This window comes from Neovison vison, chromosome 7 (genome assembly GCF_020171115.1).
Source record: "Neovison vison isolate M4711 chromosome 7, ASM_NN_V1, whole genome shotgun sequence".
Classification (NCBI taxonomy): Eukaryota; Metazoa; Chordata; class Mammalia; order Carnivora; family Mustelidae; genus Neogale; species Neogale vison.
In genome coordinates, this window is record NC_058097.1 from 17,949,285 (window position 1) to 17,974,297 (window position 25,013).

General features: G+C 57.4%; 4 protein-coding genes across 11 annotated transcripts in view; 1 reads left to right on the forward strand and 3 right to left on the reverse strand.

Moving 5' to 3' along the window:
* Window positions 1-43: 43 nt before the first annotated feature.
* Window positions 44-1,962, reverse strand: PARD6A (par-6 family cell polarity regulator alpha). Of its 2 annotated transcripts, none has more exons than XM_044255936.1 (3): window positions 1,882-1,962; window positions 1,283-1,505; window positions 44-1,037 (listed from the first exon to the last, which is right to left on the reverse strand). In XM_044255936.1, exons 1-3 carry the CDS (start codon window positions 1,942-1,944, stop codon window positions 286-288), a joined length of 1,038 nt encoding a protein of 345 aa, XP_044111871.1. In that variant the 5' UTR covers window positions 1,945-1,962; the 3' UTR covers window positions 44-285. The 2 variants fall into 2 exon arrangements, with proteins under 2 accessions (XP_044111871.1, XP_044111870.1); XM_044255935.1 differs by having other exon boundaries at window positions 44-1,040.
* On the forward strand, window positions 1,441-5,434 carry ACD (ACD shelterin complex subunit and telomerase recruitment factor). Of its 6 annotated transcripts, XM_044255926.1 has the most exons (15): window positions 1,441-1,518; window positions 1,680-1,791; window positions 2,302-2,523; window positions 2,704-2,816; window positions 2,917-3,053; window positions 3,195-3,288; window positions 3,370-3,446; window positions 3,576-3,620; window positions 3,732-3,766; window positions 3,911-4,062; window positions 4,141-4,237; window positions 4,320-4,478; window positions 4,572-4,945; window positions 5,071-5,162; window positions 5,243-5,434. In XM_044255926.1, exons 4-15 carry the CDS (start codon window positions 2,718-2,720, stop codon window positions 5,319-5,321), a joined length of 1,440 nt encoding a protein of 479 aa, XP_044111861.1. In that variant the 5' UTR covers window positions 1,441-1,518; window positions 1,680-1,791; window positions 2,302-2,523; window positions 2,704-2,717; the 3' UTR covers window positions 5,322-5,434. The 6 variants fall into 6 exon arrangements, with proteins under 6 accessions (XP_044111861.1, XP_044111863.1, XP_044111864.1 ...); XM_044255928.1 differs by lacking the exons at window positions 1,441-1,518; window positions 1,680-1,791 and having other exon boundaries at window positions 2,223-2,523; window positions 4,320-4,400; XM_044255929.1 differs by lacking the exons at window positions 1,441-1,518; window positions 1,680-1,791 and having other exon boundaries at window positions 2,223-2,523; window positions 4,401-4,478.
* Window positions 5,387-17,500, reverse strand: CARMIL2 (capping protein regulator and myosin 1 linker 2). Its single transcript, XM_044255937.1, has 38 exons — window positions 17,401-17,500; window positions 17,076-17,170; window positions 16,931-16,981; window positions 16,643-16,705; window positions 16,418-16,542; window positions 16,190-16,281; window positions 15,932-16,002; window positions 15,748-15,821; window positions 15,545-15,620; window positions 15,377-15,465; window positions 15,161-15,255; window positions 14,997-15,083; window positions 14,809-14,921; window positions 14,625-14,702; window positions 14,411-14,487; window positions 14,211-14,315; window positions 13,945-14,014; window positions 13,722-13,803; window positions 13,522-13,618; window positions 13,369-13,426; window positions 13,057-13,229; window positions 12,715-12,877; window positions 12,533-12,634; window positions 11,359-11,487; window positions 11,155-11,268; window positions 10,849-11,009; window positions 10,675-10,762; window positions 10,303-10,458; window positions 10,117-10,183; window positions 9,419-9,648; window positions 8,482-8,582; window positions 8,033-8,399; window positions 7,830-7,952; window positions 6,852-6,888; window positions 6,617-6,688; window positions 6,307-6,528; window positions 5,646-5,723; window positions 5,387-5,555 (listed from the first exon to the last, which is right to left on the reverse strand). Exons 1-38 carry the CDS (start codon window positions 17,438-17,440, stop codon window positions 5,443-5,445), a joined length of 4,134 nt encoding a protein of 1,377 aa, XP_044111872.1. The 5' UTR covers window positions 17,441-17,500; the 3' UTR covers window positions 5,387-5,442.
* Window positions 17,501-21,295: 3,795 nt separating this feature from the next.
* Window positions 21,296-25,013, reverse strand: part of CTCF (CCCTC-binding factor) — a 54,966-nt gene continuing 51,248 nt past the window's right edge. The window contains exons 12-13 of one of the 2 annotated variants that reach the window (XM_044255940.1): window positions 23,967-24,128; window positions 21,296-22,778 (exon numbers count right to left, since the gene is read on the reverse strand). In XM_044255940.1, the coding sequence (XP_044111875.1) occupies window positions 22,600-22,778; window positions 23,967-24,128 (341 nt within the window). In that variant the 3' untranslated portion in view covers window positions 21,296-22,599. Of the gene's footprint in view, window positions 22,785-23,966; window positions 24,129-25,013 lie in introns of both variants that reach the window. The other variant, XM_044255938.1, reaches the window with a different exon arrangement.

Genomic DNA, 25,013 nt, shown 5'->3' on the forward strand with positions numbered 1-25,013 from the left:
CTTACCCTAGAAATGCCAAGCCTGGTGTCCCTCCTGCTGCTCAATTGCGGGAAGGTCTCTCTGTTATCCTTTTCACTCCTGCCTTGTATCCATGGCAGAAGGCAAAACTGTGAGACCACGAAGGACATTAAGGCTGGGACACAGAAAGACGATGACTGCACTTGTAGAAAACCTTTAATGTTCCCCAGACTGAGAGGGTTCTGTGAGCAAGCTAGAAACCCCCACCGGGGAGGTCCCTGCCATGTCCCAGCAGCCTGGAGTGGCGAGGGGCTGCATCCTTGCCTGTCAGAGGCTAAAGCCACTACCATCTCCTCGCATGCTGCTCCCCCATCCAGAGCTGGCCTGCTCCTGATCATCCAGGGAGGGCAGAGAGCTGCGGGCACCAGGAAGTAGACGGCCCTGGCGCAGGTCCCAGCATGGAGGCCCCTGAGACAGCCCATTGGAACAGGGAGGCTGGCGGTTCTCAATGACCAGATCACTGCTGTCATCATCGCTATCAGCCTCAGTAGGCCCAAGCCCAGCAGAGCGAGGCCCTGTCAGACGCGCAGATGCCCCACGCACCACATTATTGCGCTGATTGGCTGGCTTGACAGTGACAATGAGGTTGTGGCTATTGGCGACCATCATGTCCGTCACTTGGTCCAAGGTCTTCCCAGCCACCTCAATACCATTGACCTCGAGGATCTCATCACTGACTGCCAGCAGCCCTGTACTCTCAGCCAGGCCCCCTCGTACCAGGCGGGAGATGAAGATGCCTGGAACCCGTTCCAGGCCCTGGGGAGCTACACGTACACTCATGCCATCTCGGATGTAGAAACCGAGGGGGCGGTCAGAGCCATGCTTGTGCAGGCGCACCCGTCGGTGGGTCTCAGGCAGTAGGTCCACATCTATGACTGAAGAAACCTGGCGGAAATCTTGGGGCAGGCTAATCAGCAGAGGTGGCCGGGTGCGCAGGGGTGCCACTGGCCGAAGTAGAAGCCCTTTCTTGCGCCGCTGCAGAGAGTTGGATGGGAAGGCCAGGCCACTGGAGTCAGCTTCTGCTGCAGGAGGGGGGTGGGTGGGTGCTGAGATCAGAGACCCTGTTCTCCCACATGGGCCCTTTTCCCTCACGCCCAGGCCTGGGAAAGGGGTATGGTAACTATTTCCCACTAGTTGGAGGTCAGACCAAGGGCAGGAACTGCAGAGAATGAAGCCTGGACACCCTGGGCATGGGCTAACCCTTGTAGCTCTGCCCTGGTGTTCTACCCCACAGAGGCTGCCCACTGTACCCCATCCTCCTCACCCCGCTTCTGTACTAGCAGGCGCAGCGGTGGGGGCCCAGTGGCCAGGGCCCGGTGCAGGCTGTCATCGTTGGTGAGGGGCAGTAGGTCGCCGTGAGCATCTGTATAGCCAAGCAGCACGTCCAGGCCTGGGATCTGGTGCACTGCACGCAGCAACCGCGAAAACTCTTGGAAGCCACTCACCGAAGCGCGGGGCAGGGCGAAGCGTCGGAACTCAGCATCAAACTGGAGGCAGGGGGTGGGTGAAAGGAGGGGTCAGGACGGAGCCCGTGCCCTTTCCCACCACGGGTCTGAGGGTGTTAGAGGTCGGAAAAGGCTGTCGCTAAGGCTGCAGCCTTGCGCCCAGACCTCAGCTCCAGTACAAGGGACGCTGTCCAAGGTCTTCTCCCCGCCCTCCAGGTAACAAGGCCACAGAGGGACTTTAGATGCCGGCAGTGGAAAGAAGATGGATGGAGGAAGGCGAAAGGAAAGGCCGGAGAATGGGACATGAATGATGGAGGCGAGAAAAAAGGTGGTGGGGACTAAAGCTAGGAAAGGGGAGAATAAGGGAATTGGAAGCGCCTAGGGCCGAGGCCGGAGCCGGGGCCAGAGGGGCCCTTACTTTGCTCTTCACCTCGACGATGTTGTCGGGACTGCGAGCCGGAGTCCTCTGCGGCCTGGCCATGGTGGGGCCGGGCGGGCCGGGGACGGTGCCCCAGGCGGCCCGCCGAGGCGCAGGTGCACAGCCCCGGCAGGCCGGCTCGTGCCGCCCCGCCCCTGACGGTAGCACTCGCCCCGCCCTCCCATCCGGGCCCTGACGTCAAGGGGGCAGCGACAGAGAGTGGAACGCGGAGTCCACGTTTCCTAGGAAACGGAGATGGGGGCGGAGGCGTATTCGCGTGCCCTTACGTCATTACGCTACGGTGCGCGAGTCTCCGGAGTCTGGGGGAGGGGTTTGGCCAATCCAAGGGGAGGGTGAGGGAAGTGATATTTATTGACTGTTGTCTGTGTATTATTATTTCCATTGGCCTTATAACATTAGATGACTGCACGTTTTAGAGGAGGAAAAAGCGATAAATATTTGCTGAGCTCCGCGGGTTCACAAGGTGTTGAAGTGTTTTTGAGCCATCTCGCTTGACCACTCTTGACCGCAGCCTCAAGCCCCAGATCCCTCCCTCTCCATCCTTCCCGGTGGCATGGTAATCTCAACGAACGGCCCGAACGCCAAGCCGCTTCTCGGAGACACCAGGGTAAAACCAAGGAGGTGGGTATCCACTCTACCCAAGAGTTTGTGCGGAACAACACGGAATCGTGCGCACGCGCGGGCACGCTTATGGGCGGGGCCACGACCTTAGGTCCCGCCCAGCCACTGTGCGCTTCCCTTTCCGACGAGAGGCGGGGCCCCGGCGTCCGCGGGAAACACGGGATGGTGTTTTTCTGTTAGGGGCTGCTGCGGGAATGGCAGGCTTGGGGAGTTTGGTCCTGCGGCCTTGGATTCGAGACCTGATCCTGGGGTCAGATGCACTCTCAAGTCCACAGGCGGGTCAGCTGCTCGAGGTGAACCCTCCCCACTCTTCAGGGCTCGGAGAAGGGCAAAGCCCGAGGGCGGTGGGCAGGGCCCGAGGGTGGTGGATTTGACGCCAGTCGACGCCGTCAGGTGTTACAGGAGGCCGAGGCTCCGGGCCCGTCCCACGCCCCTGACCCCTCTGACGTCGCAGCGGCGCTCCTTGTGTCTGACGGGACCCACAGTGTCCGGTGCCTAGTGACGCGGGAGGCCCTGAACGCCTCGGACTGGTGAGAGACGCGGCGCGGGGCCTGGGGAAATCCCGAGGCTAGTGAGAGAACGCGAGGCCTCAGCCGCGAGGTGCGCGGGGCCGCAAGCGGGCAGGGCTGTGTTTGAGGGGGCCAAGGCGGTGACGGTCGTGCTTGTGGCAGGGAGGAGAAAGAGTTCGGCTTCCGAGGGGCAGAAGGGCGGCTGCTGCTGCTGCAGGACTGTGGGATCCGCGTCCAAGTCGCCGAAGGTGGCGCGGTGAGTGGTGAGGCTGGCTTGGGTGGGTTAATGAGCCTGACTCCGTGACAGCTTCTAACACCTGCCACTGAATTCCTTCAGCCCGCAGAGTTCTACCTCCAGGTGGATCGCTTCAGCCTGCTGCCTGCAGAGCAGCGCCGGGAACGGGTGATTGGTTGGTAAGTGATGCCCCCCCTCTCAGCTGTTCTCCCTAATCAGGCCTGACTGCCTTTGGCACAGGTCTTTTGAGGGGGAGGGCTTAGGCCCCTAGTAACAATATTGCCTACTACTCTCCTCCCGCCCCCCAGCAACCAGGACCCGGATGTGCAGAAAAAGCTCTTTGACTGTCTGGAGTGAGTATGGAATTGGACTCTTCGGCCAAGTGTGGCTGTGTCAGGCGATGGTAGATCTGTGTAGACAGGCCTCAGGATTGTTCCTCAGCCTTGTTTTCTCTGTTTCTATAGGGAGCACCTTTCAGAGTCCATCTCCCCCAGTGCAGGTACTTACAGTGTTTGGTCAATGATTCTAATGCCCATAGAATGACATTCTTGGTCACTATCTTTTGCTTCCTTAGTAAGCTCTTCTCTCTACCCACCCTTCCCTTCTTTAAGTTTTGGCCCATCCTCTCGTCCCCTGCCTTTAGGACTTTCACTGTCCCAACTTCTGGATGAAGTGCAAGAAGACCAGGAGCATCGGGGGGCGCTAGTGCATCTGGCTGAGAGCTGTCTGATGCTGGCAGGCCCTTGCACAGCACCCCCCCTCACCCGCTGGACCTCCTCCTGCCATAGGGCCACGGTCAGTCTGGGGCTTCCCTTGGGGAATGTCTGGGTGAGGAGTTGAGCAAGAGCTGTGCTAAGAGTTTATGTCCCCCAGGGAGAAACTGTGTACACTGTCCTCAGCTCATGGCTGCACATCTCTGAGAATGACCAGCGAGTTCTGAACTCTCTGCGCCCAGGTCAGAGAGCACCAGGTGTGGAGGACTGGAGAGGGGAAGAGGAGGGTACCTGGGGGCCCAGTACCCACACTGCTAATAAGCTCCCCCTGACATTCAGGCCCTGAGCTGCCTCCACCAGATCCAGGTTTGCAGGACCTATCGCTGACCCTCATTTCTCCTTCCTCGCCTACTTCCTCAGGTAAGGGGGTGCTCGGGCCACAGCCATTCACTGCTATCACCCAGGTTCCCAGGCTGCTGCAAAAGGTTGCACACCCAGGTAGGGGATGAACACAGTCCCTATAGGCTTCCCTAAACTCATGGGCTACTGAGCTGAGAGGGCTGTGCCCACAGTCAGTCCCCTCCTTCCCAGGAACTCCAGCTTTATCCAGCCACGTGTCCTCGGAGGAAAGCGGCGCCAGCATCAGCCTTCTGCCTTCCCTGTCCTTGGCTGCTTCAGACCCAGTGCAAAAGGGCAGTGTCCAGGCTGTACCAGCCATCTGTTCAGCCCCTGGCCCCTTGCCCCCTGGCTCCCCACACCCTAGCCATGTTCCCAGTTCCCCACTCCTGAGCTGCACCCCAACACTGTCACCCCTTGGCTATGTACCCAGTCCACATCAGGCCATTGTGACTAGGGCCCAGAAACCTAGCCTGGAATTCAAGGAGCAAGGGTTGACCCCCAAGAACTGGCAGCACTCTCCAAGGACAAAAAGCACCCCGGGAGCCCTGCAGTCCAGCCCTGTTTGGGTGAGCATACATGGATAGTAGAATGGGGTAGGCCTTGAGTGGAGCTGGGAGTAGGGGTGGAGGAGTAGCCTTAGATAAGGCTAGGGGTCCTTATTGGCCCTCTCCGGATACCACACCATCTTCAGGACCCTCCAAAGCGGCATCGTGATGGTTCTGCCTTCCAGTATGGGTACGAGCCACCCTGCACCTCCCTCTGTGCCCAGGTCCGAGCCGCCAGGTGAGTGCTTAGGGCTGCCCCTACCCTTTCAGTCACCAGTCCCTGTCCCCATTGATCTACAGCCATGGTTCTCTTCCCAGGCTCCCTCCCCAGCTCGTGGCCTGGGCCTTGCACTTTCTGATGGAACCACCGCCAGATTCTCAGCTAACCCAGGTGTGAGGGATCATGGGGGAGGATATATGCACACAGATCCAGGCCTGGGATCGACAAACAGTGCTCCACGCTCTGCTCCTTTGAGTTTTTTAATAAAATAATCTCATGCGGCAGGAAAAGGAGAGGGTCAGGGGTTGGGGCCGCCGCCTCTTTGGTCTGTGGCTGGGGAGGGTGGGTTTGGCTCAGGGCTGGAGGGCTCTGTAGACTGTGGGGGCATAGGTTGGGCTCCAAGGCCAGATCCTGCAAGGGAAGGAAAAAGGGAGGGGAGGGGGTCAAGACTGGACCAAGCTGTCCTGCCCCCACTCCCAGCTGGCCCCAGCCTTCTCTTACCTAGGCTTGGAGATGAAGGTGCCTCAAGCTTTGGTCTCCGCTTGAGGACAGGGGAGCGCTGCAGCCGCAGGGGCCGTTCTGAGAGACATAAAGACTTGGCAGGGGGGAGCCGTATTGCTAGGGTCTTGCTGCCTGTTCCCATGCAATCTCCATCACCTCCAGTGTGTGTGTTCCAGAGCTCACACTGTTGGCTTCAGTGCCTCCCTCCTCCCCTGCCACCCCCCCCCCAAACACACCCCGCCCCCCGGGGCAAAAGCTGCTCTTCTGTAGGTGGAGACAGGGCTAGGACACAGGGTTTGTCAGACCCTTGCTCCAGGCCTTCTGGCTCCTTGATTTCTCAAACCCTTATATCACTGGTAGCCCCCTCCAGATAAAGAAAGACCAGAGCCACCAAGGGAGCCCTGGAGTCTACCCTCCCCCATCTCCTGCACTCAAGCACACAGGGACATGTCCCCCCTCACCAACAGGGGCCTGGAGCTGGTCCTCATGCACAGACACTGCTCGTCGCCCTGCTGAGAGAGGCCTCGGCCTCAGCTGGCCATCTAGGGGAGGCCACGATATCAGGGTATGTTCTGGACAGCTACCCCCACCCCAGCCCTTGCCTCCCCCTTGTCAAGGTCCCCAGTCCCATATTGGAGTGGGGCCTAGGGTGCCCACTTACCTTCATTCCTGGGGCCCAAGCAAGGGTCCTCCGGGAGACCCAGGCTGTCTGGGGAGGGGCTGGCTCTTCGCGGGCTGGGGCTGGGACAAGGAGAAGGGGGCCCAGGACCGTCCTGTTGGCCCCAACCACGGCCCCTGAGCTCTGCATTCAGCTGCTGCCCCAGTGTCTTCCAGCTAGTAGACTCAAGCCCTTGACCTCCTGGACTAGGTCTGCACGAGGGGTCTACAGGGAGAATGGTATAAGCCTGACCGTAGTCTGACACCGCCCCCCCCTTTCATGTTCCCCAACACAGACGGTGGCCCTTACTCACCAGCAGACACAGAGTGGGTGCGGGACTTGATTGAGATGGGAGGGGCCTCGGCGGAGCTGTCCATAATATCACCTGCAAGGTGGGGCTGGGGGTTCAGGCACCAGCCCTTGGGAATGAGGGGAAAGAAAACCTGGCCTCTTTGCCTTTTCCCCCAGGAGAGTCAATGCCTTGAGACTATCTCTAAGGACAACTCCCTCACCAAAGCTGTACTGCCCAAGCAAAGGGTCCCACTTACCATCCGAGCCAGCCTTCTTGATCTCTCCGTCCTTGCTCTGTAGTAAACAGGGAAGTCAAACTCAGTCCAGTCCTGCCCTCATTCTAGCAACTGCCAGTACATGTCCACCAGGAGATGCCGGGATGGGTGAAGAGGAAGCTGATGTAACCCACGGGTGGTGAGGAGAGGCTGGAAGTAGCTCCCGACGGAGGACTATGTTACGAGGCACTGAGCTGCACCGGGTGCAGCACAGTGAGATGAAGGAAATGACTGGGGCTGAGGCCTTAGGGCAGGACTAGGAGGCAGGGCAGTGTCCCGAGAGGATGTTCGTGGAGGATTTGCTATTTTATTTATTTATTTATCTGTTTGACAGATCAGAAGTAGAGAGGCAGGCAGAGAGGAAGAAGCAGGCTCCCTGCCCAGCAGAGACCCCAATGCGGGGCTTGATCCCAGGACCCTGGGATCATGACCTGAGCCAAAGGCAGAAGCTTTAACCCACTAAGCTACCCAGGCACCTGGATTTGCTGGTTTTTTTTTTTTAAGATTTTGTTTATTTATTTGACAGAGAGAGATCACAAGTAGGCAGAGAGGCAGGCAGAGAGAGAGAGAGAGGAGGAAGCAGGCTCCCTGCTGAGCAGAGAGCCCAATGCAGGACTCGATCCCAGGTCCCTGAGATCATGACCTGAGCCTAAGGCAGCGGCTTAACCCACTGAGCCACCCAGGCACCCTGGATTTGCTGTTTTAAATGCAGGTGACAAGGTCTGGGTTCTGTTCAGTCTACAGAGGAAGGACCATCCCAGCTGCAAGGAAGAGGTAGCAGTGGCCAGGGCAGAAGCCGTGAAGGAGGAAAGGCTGAAGCTGAGAACTATTTTGAGGAGGAGGGGGTGGACCTGATAGAGCTGTCATAAGTTTCCTTCTGGTCACATATGTCACCCACAGACTGCCACAAGACACATGTCACCTGCCCCCTCACTTTGCACTGTGTCCTTCCCAACTTACTTGCTTCCTCTTGCCTTCGGCACTCCCGCTGCCTCTGCTCACGCCAATCCTCTGGAGCATCACTTGTACCCGCTGTTCAAAGGATGGGGCCAGCTCTGTCTCCCCCCGCTCCAGGGGCCGTCGCTGAGGACAGAAGCCCAAATGGGGAAAGAGCCCACCACCTCAGTCCTAGCAGAGCCCTCACCCCTTGTCACCAGGCCTACCTTGTCAGGTCTAGTACCCAGGGTTTCCTCCTCCTCCTCCTCAGCAGGTAGGAGTATCATGGAATAGGCTTTGCTTTCCCGAGTGTAGCGAGGCCGGCTCCTACGGGCAGTGTCAGGGCTGCTGGTGCCCCCCTCAGCCCCACCAGACTCCTCACCACGGCCGGGACGGGCTGGTGGCCGCAACAGGTCTCCGAGTGTCGCCTTCCGAGTGCGCGGAGCTGCCCCAGGGCTGGTCTCTAGATCAGGCCGTGGCCCCCGTGTTGAACGAGGCTTCTTGAAGGCAAAGAGGGTACCCAGCTTCTTTCGCAGTGTACGAGGAACAGGGGTGGCACCCCCCTCGTTGGCCGGGTCTTCTTCGGGGACCCAGCTGTGGGAACAGCCAGCAGTGAGTAGGAAGGCCCATGGAACATCCCACCCTCTCCCACCCCCTAGGGCTGCCCCTCACTCACAGGCGATCCTGCTGGATCAGCCTTTTGGAGAAGAATTCCTCCACACCCTCGTCCACGCGGGCACTGAGCCCATTCCCTTCCTGCGGCAGAGCTGGGGGCACCTGGGGGACACCATAGGGTCAGGGCTGAGCACAACCATGAATTCTTTCCACCCGTTGTCCAACAGCCTGGCCTGGGCAACTCCCGGACTGGGCAGCTGGAGTCACCCTAAAGGGCTACCGACAGACATTCTTGCTGTTGACCTGGTGGGCAGAAATGCTGGTTTCACGTATCTCACCAGTGGTTGCCCCTGGACACACACCCAGCCCACACCTTGTCCCATGGAGTATCCTACACACCCTGAACCAACAGGCGAGAACCCACTGGCCCCCTGGGTCACACATTCCCACTTGCCACCCCCTCTGCTCCAAACAGTTCCCCGCAGTACCCTCCACCCCCACCCCACCCGGCCTGCTGGCAGCTCGGCAGCGCCTGCTGCTGCGTCAGACCCTCTGGGGGGCCTCAAGCTGACTCTCTGCCTTCCGCCCCGTGCCCACTGCCCCCACCCGCACCCAGCACACACACATCTCCCCAGGTAAATACCCACTGGACCTGCGGTTGATGCAGGACTGTCCCCACAGCCTGGGGCCCCACATCTGTCAGTAACCCTGGGAGGAGGAGAAGATGGACACCCTCCCTCACAAATCCGTCCCTGCACAGGGCCAACCCAAGATGCAGTCCTAAAACTGAGATGTACCCCCAGTGAAATCCACACACTCATGACCCTGCATGACAAGGGCCTGAGGAAACGCCAGAAATAAACCAAGGCACGGCAGTACGACCAGGTGGTCTTGGGCCCCTAAAACCCACCTCCCTAGCTGCCATCACTCCTGAGAAGCAGAAAAGCCACTGTGACCCCCCAATTCCACGAGCTCTAGAGTGGGGGAAGGGCACTCACCTGGGGGCCCCCCGGTGGTGGCCGGTGGTGGTGCTGGCGCCGTGGCCGCGGCCGGGCCCGGGTCGGATGGCGCAGGGGCTGTCCAGCGGGTGGCAGATCCATGCGAGGCAGTAGGCCGGCCTGGGGTCCGGGAGTGGCGGGGCTCGGAGAGCCACGCGCAGAAGGCCCCGCCTGCGGCTCCGCATCTTCCCCCGGAGCCGCCAGCTCGGGCTCCGGTTCCTCAGCAGCACCTAAGGGGAAAGCACCAGAGGAGCACCGAGCAGCGAACCCTGGGAGGTGGTGGTGGCAGCGGAGCTAGGGCAGCCGGGGACCCGCCCAGGGCGCGGGGAGGGGCCCGGCTACGCCGCCCGCCCCCTGCCCCTCCCCCCCACCGCTGTCCGTGGTGCTGAGCGCGGCCCCGAGCAGCGCGGCTCTGCGTGGCCGGCAAGCATGCGCATCCTGGGGGTAGAGAAATGGGCGGGGGGGGTGGCGAATGGAGACAGTGTCCGGCTCCCGGTCTGCTCCGGTCCTGTTTCATGCTGACCGTAGCAGACCCCAACCTGCAAATTGCACGGAGGGCCTGGGCTGGCTTAATCAAGGGTGAGGGAGTTCCTAGCACAACACTGAATGAATGTGTCCACGTGTCCAGGTTCCCAGATCTAATGGAGAACTTTCAGCCCGGCCTGGGTAACTCCCTTTCCCCACAGACCCTGACTTACTGTGAGTGGAGGGAACCAGGGGAAGACCTTGGCTGCACTCAGGCCATTTCTGTGGGGGACTGTCATCCTAGTGGGGAGAGCAGAAACGCAGGTTGGGACACAGGGGGATGTCTCCCAGCCTTCCACACTTCATAACAAGATGGGAAGATCTAAGAGTTCTAGGGCGAGGGTTCCAGGACCACATACCTTCTGTTTGTCTTCCTCCTCCTCCTTTTCCTTCACCTCCTCAGGGAAGAAAAGACCTTCCAGTTCCCCAGGCCCAAGGGGGCTGGGCTCACCTCCATCCAGTGCTGGTATGGCAAGAGGCATTGCCACTGTCGCCTGCTGAGCCAGACTCTCCACCTGCAATACCAGGCAGCCCAAAGATGGGCAGTTGGGCCTCAGCCATAGTCCCGTCGGTCCTAAAGAAACTCTGAAATACCCCTGGGCTCTATGACCCCAAAAGACATTATAGAACCCAACTGCAAGGCAGTGGCCAGGTCACTCTGTGTATGTGTGTGTGTGTGCGCGCGCGCGTGCATGCACACGTGTGCATGCACGTGCACAATTCTCCCTCACCAGCCGATCCCGGGCTGCATTCAGCCCCTCCAGTGCCTGAGCCACAATGCTCTCTGCCAAGGTCCCCGTGACTGACAGCCGCATATCCCTAAAAGCAAGACAGAGCAAGGATTAATGGACTATCTCTGCCCAGTCCTATTCAATCCAGTCCAACCTCACGCCCATTCAGTCTACCTGAGCCTAGTGAAAGCATCTTGTAGCAGGTGTTCTGGGAGCAGCTCTGGGAGGCCCCTTGAACCCACCAGAACTCCCTCTAGCTGCTCCCTCCACTTGGGTCCCTGCAGCATCTGTGGGCAGAGGCTCCTTGTTGTGTCCAGTGTGGCCTGAGTGAAGTCCTGGGCAAAGACCAGAGCATGGAGAGTGTGGTCTGAGGCTCCAAACCCCACAGAACACTGACACAAGGGATATCACAGCCAAACCTATGAGATAGGAGTTAAGCTTGTATATGGACCTGGGGCTGGGGCAAGGGTAATATCTTACCTGAATATCCTTGCGGCAGACCTCACCCACTTGTCCTAGGAGGCCTTCTAGCTTCTGCCGCAGCTGCCACTGATGACTTGGTGAGCTTCCAGCCTCATACAGAATTGGGAGAATCTGGAAGCCAAGCAAGAGAAGGAGTTGCAAGGTGACACTCGATTAAGAGGGAAAGGGTCCTTGCAGCAGCGGTGGGGAAGGGGTGCTCACACTGAGAGAGAAGTTGGCATTTTGGATGGCATCCTCCGCCTGGTGCACAGCAGCTTCGCCCTGAGGCCCAGCCCCACAGCCCAGTAGCTCCACATGTTCCTGCACTGACTGACACAGCTCGTTCACTTCCTGGGGGATGGGGGGAGGTGTGCATCAAGAATCAGTGCCATCCTAGCTCCCTCCAGCCTCCCAGACTCTGACTGCTTCCTGCCCAGGGTCTCCATCAGGGTGGGTGAGGTCCTGAAGCCAGTACTATCAGGCCAGCCATTCAGGAACCCTATCTGTTCAAGGAGGGCATGAAGTGTCCCCTTTGGATCATTTTAGGGACTTTATATACACTTCCTAAGTGTCCAGAATAGGAAAATAAGGCGCTGTTAGTCTTTTCTATGTTTTAGAAGCTCAGTCTGCTCACTAGCCACGTAGAGGACAGACTGAGGGGGGCAGAAATGGGAGTGAGGAGCCATGGACTAAGGACCAGGGAAGCAACAGATATTTGGGGTGGGAGCGAGGAGCAGTGTGTTTGAGAGTTAGCCGAGATAGGACTAAGTCAGTCTGTGGGGGTTCTAGTGTGGCCAGTAGAGACCTGGCCCAAACTTCTGGCCACAACACTTGGTGTGTGTGAGCACCAGTAGGATTGGGTTCTAGGGTAGAGAGAAGAGTTTGTGGGAGGTGATGAGGTCACTTGAAGGTGTACAGAATGTGGAGCCCCCGCAGGATGTCTGGGTCAAGATGCCTCAGCTTTAAAGCCTGAGAAAGAAGTGGAATTTGGGAATGGATAGGTGGGAACATCTCACAAAGGCAGGGTAGTAGAGGGAGAGTATGGCCAGAAAAAGCGCTGCTGCGTTCAGCTCCAGCAGAGGTCAGTGCAGAGGACAGTCCTATGAAAGGGAAGTCACAGATGGGCGACAAGCATCTGGGGGTTGGGGGAAGTTGAGGGAGGATTTTTAAATACCTCCCATCTTGAACAGGACAGTCTATTTAAATGCTTTAAAAAGGCATACAGGGGTGTTATTTGGGGGAGCTACCAAAAAGAGGGACTTGTCCTGGAGATCAAATGCAGGCACTCTAGCCCCAAGAAAGTCAGAGGCTCAAACTCATGGCGATTCCAGGCACCACAGTTCTTCCCATCCTCTATCTTCTGTACCTACTCAAGGTTGAGGGAGGGGACACTAACCTGCTCTGAGGGGTCTGAGACCAGACCCGGTGGCTGCGGACGGGAGGTGCGGTCAGAAGAGGCATGGTCCGCACGGTTATTCCTCAAAAGACAGGCTTGGATCTGCGCATAAGGGATATAGAGAAGTGGTAGGAGGCGGGGCCACAGCACAGAGAAGGGCGGGGAGGAGTGAGGAACCCAACCTGATGCACTGCACGTGCGGTCAGCTCCGGGCGGCTGCGATGTGCCTGGGCCACGTCGTTCAGCGGCAGAGGCATGGCTTTTAGGCTGCGGTTCTGCTCCAGGGCCTCTGCCACGTCCATCAGGCCCAGAGCAGACGTGTGGTTTCGGTCCCAGACAACTGACCTGGGCCAGGCCGGACTTCAATCAAGGGCGGAGCTCCACAAGGCTCCACCCAACCCCGCTACCTCGTCCATTCACCTCGCGCCCCAGTCCCCAGCATTTGCCCCTCCACATTCCGCCGCCCCTTAGTCCAGTAAGAAATCCCCCCGGCCACGCCCTCCTCCCTCTCTGACCCCGCCCACCGGAGCCTTGTGTTGACCCGAAGTGCCTTGGCCAGCATTTTGGCGCCAGTGTCCCCCATGGCGTTGCCGCTGATATCCAGCGCCATCAGGTTAGGATTGGTACCCAGGGCCCGAAGCAGGACGCTGGAAGCCAGCTTCAGCCGTGACTCCGCCACGGACAGAGACTGCAGGGGCTGGGGGAGGGGGGTGGAAAGCGCGATTTGGGTTTGGAATGGACGGTCAGCAAGCAGGGCAAGTTCCGGGGTCTGACAGAGCAGGAATCACAGGGGCCCGTCTATTGCCGAAGGCTCCCTCATGGTCCCAAGAACTCACACAGTCGTCATCCTGCACGAGCTGGACAATCCGGTGCAGGACGTCGTCCAGGGTCTCCCTGTGGGGTAGGGGCCGAGGTTTTGAAGGACCTGGGTAGGTGGCGGGTGGTGGGGTGCTGTCTGAGGTCCGGGAGGGAGTGGGATAGGGGCTCACTTGCACCGGACGTTGAAGTTCCTTCCAAGTGCCACATGTCTCAGGGACCGACTCCTCCCGATGGCCAGCACCAGAGTCACCATGTCTGAGCCGAAACCTAGGGGTGGCTCCAGTCACGCATCAGGAGAGGCTGAAAGGGTGGGCATAGAGTGGGAGCTGGGTGGGCAGTGGGGGGAGGGTGGGTTTCGGGGCGGCCTCACCATTATCCGCCAGATCCAGGGAGCTCACTGCGCCAGCATCACACACTAAGTCTTGTATCACCTGAGCGCCCGCGGAGCGCAGCTGAGGGTGGAAGGTGAGGCACGTTCAGACCAATGGGCTGCAGGTGCGGAGACTTAGGCGCCCGATGGCCGGCGCTTGCGCCTCGCAGCCCTGTTCGGCGCATGGACCCATTGCCAGCTCACGTCTCGGGCCGGCGCTCACCTCACAAGCGCTGAGGTCCAGGTGCAGGTCGCCCGTGTGCGTGTTGAGCGCGAGGCCTTCCAAAAGGGCCCTGGGAGGGGATGTCACAGGGAGTGGCGGGAGCTGCGAAAGGGGGCCCCACGGCGCGACGAATACCAAGACCGAAGCACCAAGACGCCGGCAGGTCGTGGGGGCGTCAGGAGCAGGGTGAAGTTCTGGGGGCCCCGGCCTGGGTGGTGGCCGCACACGTACCCGTGGGGGGCGTGGCCATGAGCAGCGACACTGACCTGAGCGCGTCGGGCGGCAGCTTGCAGCCGGCCAGGCCCAGGTGCCGAAGCGTCCCCGCGCGGCTGAGAAACAGTTGCAGCGCGGCGGGCGCAGCGCGGGACTTCCTGGGGTGGGCGAGCGGGAGGAGTGGGCTTCCGGGCGCAGGAGGGCGGCTCCCGGCAGTCTCCCCCCACCCCCCGCCCGGACCCGCCCCCCTTACGTGCGGGAGAAGACGTTCCTCGAGGCGTCCAGGTGGCTGAGGCTGGTGCAGCAGCCGCGGGCCAGTGCTGCGAAGAGCTGCGGGAGGAGGGTGTGGGCAACACCGACGGAGGACCGAGACCCGGCCCCCCTCAAAACCCCGGTCTACCCTCAGGCCTCGGGCCCGGCCACCGGCCCTACAGATGACCCCCCCCCCCCACGGACCACCCTCTCACAGTGTCCAGGGCGGTGTCGGTGCCCGCAAGATTCAGGAACGTCAGAACGTTAGGGTGGCTCAGGAAACTATAGAGGCCCTGATGGGGAGGATGGCGGTGGGAGGAAGTCAGGGATCATCACATCACCAAGAGCACCCTGACATCCCACTGCCCCCAATCATTGCCTCTAAAGACAACCACTTACCCCATTGTCCTCCGAGGCCCCCAGCGCCCCAGGGTTCCCGGAAAGGTCCAGGTGGGTCAGGGCAGTGCCAAAGGCCACATTGGAAGCCAGTGCCCGGCCCAGAGACCTCATTCCTGGTGGCGGAGGAGGGAGTGGCTCACCAATCAGGGAGATCCACCCCCACCCCGCCCCCTGCCTACCTCGCCTACCTCGAGGAGTTAACCCGGTCTGGGCTAGGCAGAGTCTCCTAAGGGCTCCAGGTCGATGCTCTAGGTGTCTGCTGAGAGCAATCATGCCTAGGGAATGGGGGTGGCTGTGTGGCTGTCACCTCCTCCAGCACCCGCTCCCTGGGGTTCCCTAGGTTCAGCCGTACCTCGGTCATCCAGCAGGTTCCCCGTGAGGCTAAGCTCTCGGAGGGCAGAGCTTGAGTGCCCTGCCAGTGCCTGGGCCAGTCGCCGGACAAAGTCTCTGGGGACCAGACCCTAGGCATGAAACTCTGACCCTGGATTCCCATCTCCTCCCCGGCCACAAGCCTCCCCATCCCAAGCTCCCAGACTCCTGACCCCAAGCCCTACCCTGTCCCCCTTACCCCCTCAGGCCACAGTTCTCTAGTACTAGCTCCTCCAGGTGGGACGACTGACTCATCATGTGCAGAATCTGCTCTGAGACCTCAAGGCTCTGAGAACCAGAGTGGGGGCTCAGTGAGCTGCACCCTGGGCCCCGCACCCTGGGCCCCTCCCCTCCCCTATATTCTCACCAGCTTCATGTCCACACAGGAGAGGCACTGGAACCACAGGTTGTAGGACAGGGCGGCCACACTCAAGGCCAGGTCCCTGGGTAGGAGAAGGGGCAGGGGCAGAATTCAGGGCCCTCCAGCCAGATCCTCGGCCCAACATCCCCCTCCATGGAGAGGCCTCAGCTCGGGAATGTGTCCCTTCCCGCCCCTGGCAGGCCACAAACCGACTGCCCAGATGGCTGAAGTCACACAGGCTGAAGTTGCGGCAGCCCTGGCGATGGTAGATGGTGTCCACATCCTGGATGGGAAGAAGATGTCTTCCACTGGCTTGGGGTCAAAGGGGAAGGGACCCTATGCACATGGGGGATCAGAAGCCTCCAGAGCCCCCAAGGAGGGCCCTACTCTCACCCACTGAATCTCTTCTCGGAAAGGGAAGCCATTGTAGTCACACAGAGCCTCATATGTCTCCAAGAAGCCACCTGGAGGAGGTGCCAGGGGTATAATGGCGTGAGGAGGAGAGAGACAGAAGGAGGAAGATCAGAGCTGAGGCGGGTGGTGGCTGTACTTGGGGTGACTAATCCGTTTCAGAAACCCCCAATTCAGGGGTCTGGGCCTGCAGGATGGGGGTAGGCTGGAAGCCCTGGGTGGCCTTCTCTTGGCCCTTACCACAGGGGCTGCTGGCCGCCGTGTCCTCAGAGGGGCTCCTTCTCTCCAACCGAGCCAGCATGGAGGGGGATGTGGGCCTCCGGAAGAGCTTCCTGGGGTGCGGGGAGAAGGGAGAAGGGGACAAGCGACCTGTAACCCCTGGGATGGGAGGCAACCCACTTGTGTCATCCCCAGCACACCCCTGCTGCCCTCCTTTTCTGCTGGTTCCTTGTAGTCGCTGGGCCTCACCCAAGGCTGGAGCGAGGGAAGACCTTCTTGATGGCGGCGGCGACGTGCTGGGCTAGCTGTTCCAGAGCGGCCACACCCGGAAGCTCCAGGACCAGCTCAGGCAGGGACTCTAGCTCAAAAGTCACCTGGTAGGGAGGAGGGAAGCTGGGTTGCCCTCTCTGTGTGGGTGCCGGGGAGGCGAAAACCAGGCTGCAGGCCATGGGGGTGGGGTACTAGCTGTTTCACCTGAGGGGGTGTCTCCTGCAGCGCCATGGCCTGGACCTCCAGGTAGCTGAATGTGCAGTCCACCTGTGGAGAGCTGGAATCAGCTGGAACCAAGGCCCTAGCCCCACGCTCCTGGGATCCCAGTCCTCTGCGCAGCTGGGAGCTCTGAGCCAGCCCCGCCCAATATGGAGCCCAGTGCTGTGGGAAGGGCAGAGCCCACAGGACAACAGACAGCTTGGCCGGCGCAACCCTCACCAAGGAAGCTGCTGGAGGGCAAGGTGAAGGTGGCAGTCAGCCCCTGGCACTCACCCTCAGGGGGAGGCAGGTGTGGAGCAGGTAGGCTCTCCAGCGTAGCAATGCCTGTAGGGAGGGAGTGTCTGACGCCCAGGACAGGCCAAGGGGCTCTTTTAGCCTGGGCCCCAGTGGTCCTCCCGCGCTCAGCCCCCTGCCATACCAGGACATGACCTTGCTCAGCACCCTCCCGCTCTGGTAGCCAGGTTTTCAGCAGCAGCTCGGCCTCCTTGGGCCACAGGAACCTGGTGATCTCACCTGTGGAATGGCAGCCCGCTGGGTGATTAGGTCCTCCCGTGGAGGCCAACGCATGCCCATGGTCTGTACCAGGCCTGTGGCCTGGGCTCATCTATGGGCCAGCAAGGAAGGAGTGGAGTGGATGTGGAGGCACAAAGCTCTGCAGAGATGCAGACAACACTGCAGCTGCCCCCGGACGCTGGGTGTGCTCTGGCTTTGGAGCCAAGTAGGCGGGAAGGGCCAGCACTTACCTCTCAGCTCACACGATATGCCGTCGGGGGTCTGGGCCATGGGGCCAGGCTGGGCCGCCGGGTGGCCCAAGGAGCTCCGACGAGAAACAGTTGCGAGCGGGCGGGCGGGCGCGCACACAGGAAGCCTGGGGGCCCTGGCCCGCACTGCAGCCACCTGCTCCTCCTGCAGCGGAAGGTACGCGCTGTTTCCTGCCAGGCCGCCCCCAGCCCGGCTCCTCCCCGCCCCAGCCTCCGCGGGCCAGGAGACGTAGGAGGGGGGCAGAGTCCCAGCTGTCCGCCCTCCGTGTCGCGCAGGAGCTACTCTGGCAGGGCAGACACGGGGTAGGAGTTGGACGCCTGCGGCATGCGCCTCTTGGGGTTCCTAGCCCCCTACTTCCACCCTGCGCCGCAGTCCCTGCCGGGAGCACCAGGGGGCGCTGCCCGCTCGGGGATCCCTGCGACCCACACGCGTTCGTCCACTCCAAAACCCAGCTGGGGAAGTGGACTGGGGGCCAAGAGGGGCGTCTATTCAGCAACGAGCATCGGTTTTCTCCCAGAATCGCTCCCAACACTGGGGTCACAACCTGAAGGACCTAATCTGATGCTCCTAGCCTGGAGCCTGTGAACCCCTTGGAAATCCACCAACTTTTTTTTTTTTTTTTTTTTTGAGTAATCTCTAGGGAGACTGGGAACTCACGCCCCAGAGATCAAGAGTCGCATGCTCTACCAGCTGAGCCAGCCAGGCGTCCCGGAAACGGCAGAAAAAATGCCAGAAAAATGCCAGATGGGCTCAGGCGCCCTTCTCTGCAGCACACGGTCCTCAGCTTTTATCAGCTTTATCAGGTTCAGGCCGTGTCTGCCCTGCCAGAGTAGCTCCTGCGCGACAAGGAGGGCGGACAGCTGGGACTCTGCCCCCCTCCTACGTCTCCTGGCCCGCGCAGGCTGGAAGGTGGGACGTACCCTCAGGAGGCAGCCTTGGGTTAAATGCCTAAACCCCAAGGGTTTCAGGGAGGGGTGAGCAAAGGCCAGGTACATGGGGGTTAGCTCCCCTCCCAGACCTCTGCTGGCTGGGAGGGATCAGGAGGTCATGCGGTGGGGTCCTGCTAACCAGAAGCATGCTGCCCTAGGAAAGACCAGGGACCTAGAATATGGAGGGTTCACAGGAGAAGAAATATTCCTTTTTCTTCCACTACAATCCAATGAAACTCCACTTATTAGGAACAGCGCACTGCCCTGCCCACAGCTCAGCCGGGCAGAGATAGAATAGATGAGATGGTGAGCAGGGTCCCTTGGCTTCCTTCCCATCCAGCCGCCCCTCCCCACCTCAAGGCTTGGAGAGAAGGGGGAACATCCTCCGTCAGGTGATCAGTTAGCTGGGGACTGGCTAGGGTGGGTGGGAGGCCTCAGCTAGAGAAGGTATTTTTGCAAACAGAGGCGCCAGTCCTCCTCTGATGTCTCCCAGCTTGGAAGAAGAGTTTGGGTTAAGATTTAGGACTCCTGGGGCGCCTGGGTGGCTCAGTGGGTTGAGCTGCTGCCTTTGGCTCAGGTCATGATCTCAGGGTCCTGGGATCGAGTCCCACATCGGGCTCTCTGCTCAGCAGGGAGCCTGCTTCCTCCTCTCTCTCTCTCTCTGCCTGCCTCTGCCTACTTGTGATCTCTGTCAAATAAATAAATAAAATCTTAAAAAAAAAAAAAAAAAGATTTAGGACTCCTAAGAGCACACAGCCCCCACAAGCTGCTTTTAGGATGAGAACTCAGTAGGTCTCTTGCACTGTCAGCAGGCCAGGCGGTCGTCAGTGGAGGAGGCTGGTTCTAAGGACCCACTGCCCGAATGGAGGCCTGACTCCCCCTCTTGCCAGGTGTTCCACACTCAAGAAATTACTTCTTTGGGCTTCCAGTTCATAAGCTGGAGCTATTCACTTACCTCTAAGTGTTGCTGTAAGCATATGAAATGCTGTTTAAGGGCTCACAGCAGCGCCTGGCACTCTGGGAGGGCTCACACCCGCCACGTCTGCCACGGCAACCCCAGGGCCCCACGGCCCACCACGAGAAAATCCGCCTGGCCAGGGGTTTCCTGTTGAGAATGATTCCGAGGGGAAATATAAGAGGCAAGCACCGCCAGAGGAGACCGTCTCGAGGCGAGCAAGACACAGGTGGCACCTGCCCTGTCTGATGAGAGCCGTGGGGGTGGGCACGGGCTGCTGAGAGCACACCCCGGTCGGCAGGGAAACCGGGGCAGGGCTCCCGGGCTCCCCACGGAACTGCTGCTGCCCAAGGCGGCAGTGACCAGACTACCGCACGTCTGTCAGAGTCCAAGGGAACACATGGGACCCAGCTCCTACCATGCTGGGTGACTCAGTGCGAGGGGGAGAGGCCTTCGGCTCGTCTGTGTTCTAGATGGCATGACACTCCGTGGGCGCTCAGGAAATGCTCAAAGCGCCTCGGAAGGGCTAAGCCCCGCCCGCGGCAGCTGCGTGGGAGGAGGGGCCGAGCAGGCGCCGGACTGCGCCTCCCGGACTGCGCCTCCAGTCCTCGCGGGGCCACAAGGCTCCCTCAGATGTTTTCAAAGACTGATCCAGACCACAGGCTAGAGAAGGGCTGCGCGGCGGGGGTGGGGGGCGAGTCCAGGTGTGTTAAGGGAGAATTTGACTCCAGTACCTGCTGTGCTGGAACAGTGGGGGAAGGGCAGGCCGGTCAGGTAAGCACCCCATCCGAAGTTTTCTGCTGTCGAGTGAGGAGCGGCTTCTGTACTTTAAAGCTTCTATATGTATAACCTATATTTAGATAGGTTTTATATATAACGGAGTCACACAGGGTGCATCATGGGCTATGCAACGGGGGATCCCTCCTAAGTTTCTACTCCATCAGACTGGGACTTTCCGTGGCCCCTTCCATCCAAAACTGATCTACTTTAAAATTTTCAAACAAGTTGCATATTTACAATGAGATATGCTTTAGATAGATAAAGCTATGCTTTAGATAGAGATCACACTGTTCTGCAGAGATTATAAACACCAAAAAATTTTATTAAAATTATATGGCCACTGAAACACTGATAGGGGTACTGTGGCCCCCACAGGGGCTGGCCCATGCCTGAGGCAAAGACCCCAGACAGCCTCAGGCCACTAACACTGGGTCCAAGGAGCTGACCGCCAGGTTCTGAGTCTTGAGGCCTCAGACCCGTTTTCCTGGGAGAAGGGACTATGTGGAAAGTACAAACAGCCAAAGGTCACACACACCTTACGTAACTTTTGTTACTTCTCACTGAAAACCACTAATTCAGAATTCTGGTTAAAAAGCCCTAGAATTAGTGGCTAAAGCTTTTGCCCAAAATGGGTTTGCTAAAGCTATCTGCCCAGAAATGGCCAGCAGCAAGATGTTTCACAAATGCATCAACCTCCCATTCCAGTTCCCTTTCCATCATGCCTCCTGCGGGCTTGCTCACAAGCTATGCTCTCTAGGAACCTCCCTGCAGCCTGTCTCCCCTCCCAAACAACCTTCTCTAGGGCAAACTGGGCCCAGCTTCTATTGTCCTGCACCTGGCAGAGCTCAAGGTACTGATCTCAGCCCTCACTGCGCTGAGATCCAGAGGCCAGAACTTCCCCGAGCCCCCTTCTTCTCTAATCTCTGCGGTCACCCTCTGCCGCAGGGACCCACTCCTAAGGTGGATCATGGAGGCTTAGCGCCTTTCCACCCATACCTTCCTATTCACACACACCTCTGGGGAGTTAAAACCTGCGGCAGGATTCACTCACTAATACCACTTGCCAAGATCATCTTGGAAGTGCCAGAGAGGAAGTGGCCGTCCTGGGAACAGAGTTCGCCTCTGAACGGCGACCAGGCGACCACCACCTGAGGCCACGCATGTGGACCTGCAGGGCCCTCAGCAGGCAGAGATCACACGTGACGAAGTGTCTGGAGCACTTGTTAATCCGTTATGATTTATTAGCTGTACAGCAGTAGATCCTCCTCCCCAGCTTTCAACCCCATTACATATTTTATTACAGGTCTCATGTTGGCGTCCTAAAATAATGAAAAATATCACACAGTACAGCTAAGTACAAAATGCATCAACCTAGAGTCTGATAGCTAACTGATGGCTCTTTTAAAAGCAATACACAGAAGAGGAAAGTGTTTGAAATCAGCAAGACTGAGGCTCTCTAAAAAACACATTTCAAACGTGTGACAGTTCATGTGCAAGAATCACTTTTTAGTTGGTTTTGTTTCACATTATTATCTTGTTTTGCAGATCCAAAGTTTAAATTACTGACCTAGTGAACTTTTCTGGGCTGCTGTGACCCACTCATAATCACCCTTCTGCTTGAACAGAGGAGTAATAAAACACAAAATTCAGCTACAAACAGAGCAAAGAAAATGTAGATGGGAAATCATAACTGAAAGTTAATTGTACAAGGTTCAAATGCTGGCTCCACGGGCTGGCAATCGCGATCTTCCGCGTGGGCGTCCGTCACTCGCGGGCAGCAGTCGCAGTGCCGTTCTGCTACATGATTGGGATCCAATTCCTTGTCACCATTTACACACGACAGAGTCTGTGGTAACTTAATTTGCAAGTAATTAAAATGCTGGGTTTTCTTACACTGCACTTCTTTTCAATCTCTTAATTAATGGAAAAGATTAAAATGTAAAAAAAGTTATTTACAAGCTTGACCATACCAGAAACTTTGCCAAGAAAGAGGCAAAGCCTTCAGGACAGACACCGACCGCAGCATGCCGTACTACTGGTGTGCAGCTGGCTCCGAGCAAAGGGAGTCAGGGAGAAGCAGAAGCAAAAACCAGTTTAAAAGTGTAAGTCGTTCCCAAGTCTGCATTTACAATTAAAAACTCTCCTGGGAAGAAGACCTAGAACTCTGGAAAACCCGGTGGCCATTCTGGAGTGGTTTACCATAGCGAGAGAGAAGGTTCAATGTCTCTGTTTCCATCTAAGAAAACCAGTTAGGCATCAACACTGTCCTCAGCACTCCACAGTAAACCCTCGGGGACTCAGAACATTCCATGATTTGCTAACATCAAACAGCAAGTTCTAGTAAAATCACATTTTTCTAACATCATCCTTGAAGTTTTAGTTCTCAGTACGTTTGGTAAAATGGTGTAAAATGATGCTTTTCCCAAAGCCAAAAGAAGAAAGAAGGGAAAAAAATTAAGATGTGGGCCGTTGAAACACAGCCCAGAGCAGTCCTGGTGATGAGCACGGCCCCGCCATCACCGGTCCATCATGCTGAGGATCATTTCGGGCGTGAGGTCTCCGTTGGGGGCGTCTGTGGCAGCTGGCTGGGCCTCCTCTTCCTCCCCCTCCCCGGGCTCCGCGTCTGGCTCCTTTTTGACTTCAACTATAATGTTCTCAATTGCACCTGTATTCTGGTCTTCCACTTGGATGATGGCTGTTGCTGGCAAGAAAGAGCATGGACAAAACAAACGCTCCATTATAGCCCCTGATGACTGCAAAGGTTCCTGTCGGACTTGACACTAAACGGATGTCAGCAATGCAGGAAAGCCTTAGCAAGGATAGTGCTAATGCTAATTTCGCTAATGACTTAGCGAAAGTCATTAAAAAAGACTCAATGACCTAAAATATGGCCATTTGTAAAGCCCCAATACTCTCTGACTATTGAAGAACAAAATGCTGACATTTGTGTTCATATGCCTCCTAAATGCCATACTAAAAGCCTTAGTTTTCCTTCAGGTCAGAAAGCGCGTTCAGCACTACTTATGAGACAGGCCAGAGATGCAGGCCGGACGTGACCAAGAACAGCTCACAATGCCTGTGATCCAGGGCCGCTGGAGGTGCACCACTGACAGCAGGAACATCCATTTCCGATCCTCCAGTCTCCCATACCCAGGGCCTCCGCCGGTGTTTTCACTCAAGGGTGTGGAGGCAAAATGGCTCCCAGGATCTACAGTCAACCCCCCCCACCCCAAACCGGTATCTACACACAGGGCTCGGGGAGTACATTAAAAAAAAATAACAAACATCAGACTAAGTCTTGTATTTGTTAAAGAAAAAACCCTGCCTGCCAGCTTTCAGGATATCCACAGCAACAGAGAACAGAACAGACTCCAGTCCTCCAGAGCCTGCTGCTGTCACAAGGGCCGTGTCCAAGACAGGACCGCTGCCCACTGCCATTTGTGGTGTGAGGTAGAGGGTGAACACCTCCGCTGTGTCTTCTCCTGAGTCAGAAGGCCAACACTTGAATCCATAGGCCTGGATTTCTCAGGAGGATCAGTCTCAGCACAGTAACTGCTTACATTCATTACCATATCAATTCTGCCAGCTGAGTGGGACTTTGTTTTGCAAAACCCTCCTACATTAGAAGTACCCATCTTGCAGAACACGAGTACCCTTTCACTCTGGACTTCTCACTGAAGTGTAACAGGTTTCTAGGGTCTTCCTCACGTGTTTCCCGAGAAAACTAAATAATTGCTTCCTGACAGTTTGTTCCTGGTGTGACCTTAACTTGTTCTCATGGCTTAGTTCCCATCATCCCCCAAAACAAGGACCCGTCTGGCTCCTCCACATGCTGGGAACGGATGCCAGCCTTCAGCCTACTAAGTGGAGACAAGTAACTTACGCTGGGTCTGTTTGGGCTGGTTGGTTCTGCCAGGGGGGCGTCCTCTCCGCTTTTTGGCAGGTGGTGGGGCTGGGGTCACAGGCTGAGGCTCTGGCTCGGGTTCAATTTCCACAGCAGGTTCTTCCTCATCCTCATTGTCATCCAGGTCTGGCTCAGCATTTTCTTCTCATGAAATCGGAGAATAGGTAGGGATGGGGGGGCAGGGAGAAGTATGGTGGAAGAAAAATATGACACACACACAAAATCACACATTCTATTAAGTCTAGTCACGTATTTATTTTCATCAATAAAAGTCCACTTAAAAATGCTTTTGCTAGAATTTTTGCTATCAACATTGACAAAGTAAACTGGTATTGTGCTAGAATTAATACACAAATCAACTTGAAGACTATTCCTACTTTATGTGGATTGGATACTACTTTTTTCTTTTAGCTTTAGACATCAGAATATTCAGTTTCAAATTTTTTTTAAAAAGATTTTATTTATTTATTTGACAGACAGAGATCACAAGTAGGCAGAGAGGCAGGCAGAGAGAGAGAGAGAGGAGAAAGCAGGCTCCCTGCTGAGCAGAGAGCCCAATGTGGGGCTCGATCCTAGGACGCTGGGATCATGACCCGAGCTGAAGGCAGAGGCTTATCCCACTGAGCCACCCAGAAGCCCCTCAGTTTCAAATTCTTCAGAGGCAATTCCATCACATGCCAGATATATAGTAATACCACAGTGTTTAAGTTGAAAACATTTATTCCCTCAATCTATTATGCAACAATAAAGCAGGGTATTAAGCCTCAGATGGACCCTTGAAGATGTGCTCTTGCTGGTCTCTGAGCAGGCAGAAAATGTGTGTGTTTGTGTGTGTGTGCGGGTGTGCACGCGCAACATAAATTTCTACTGCACTGTGAAGTCCTATTACTAGGATGGGCATCAAGAGTTCTAGGACTATGACTGATTAAAAAAAAAATAATAAAGATTTATTTTGAGAGACAGACAGACAGACAATGGTGGGGGGGGCGAGCAGAGGGAGAGGGAGACAGAATCCTTAAGCAAACT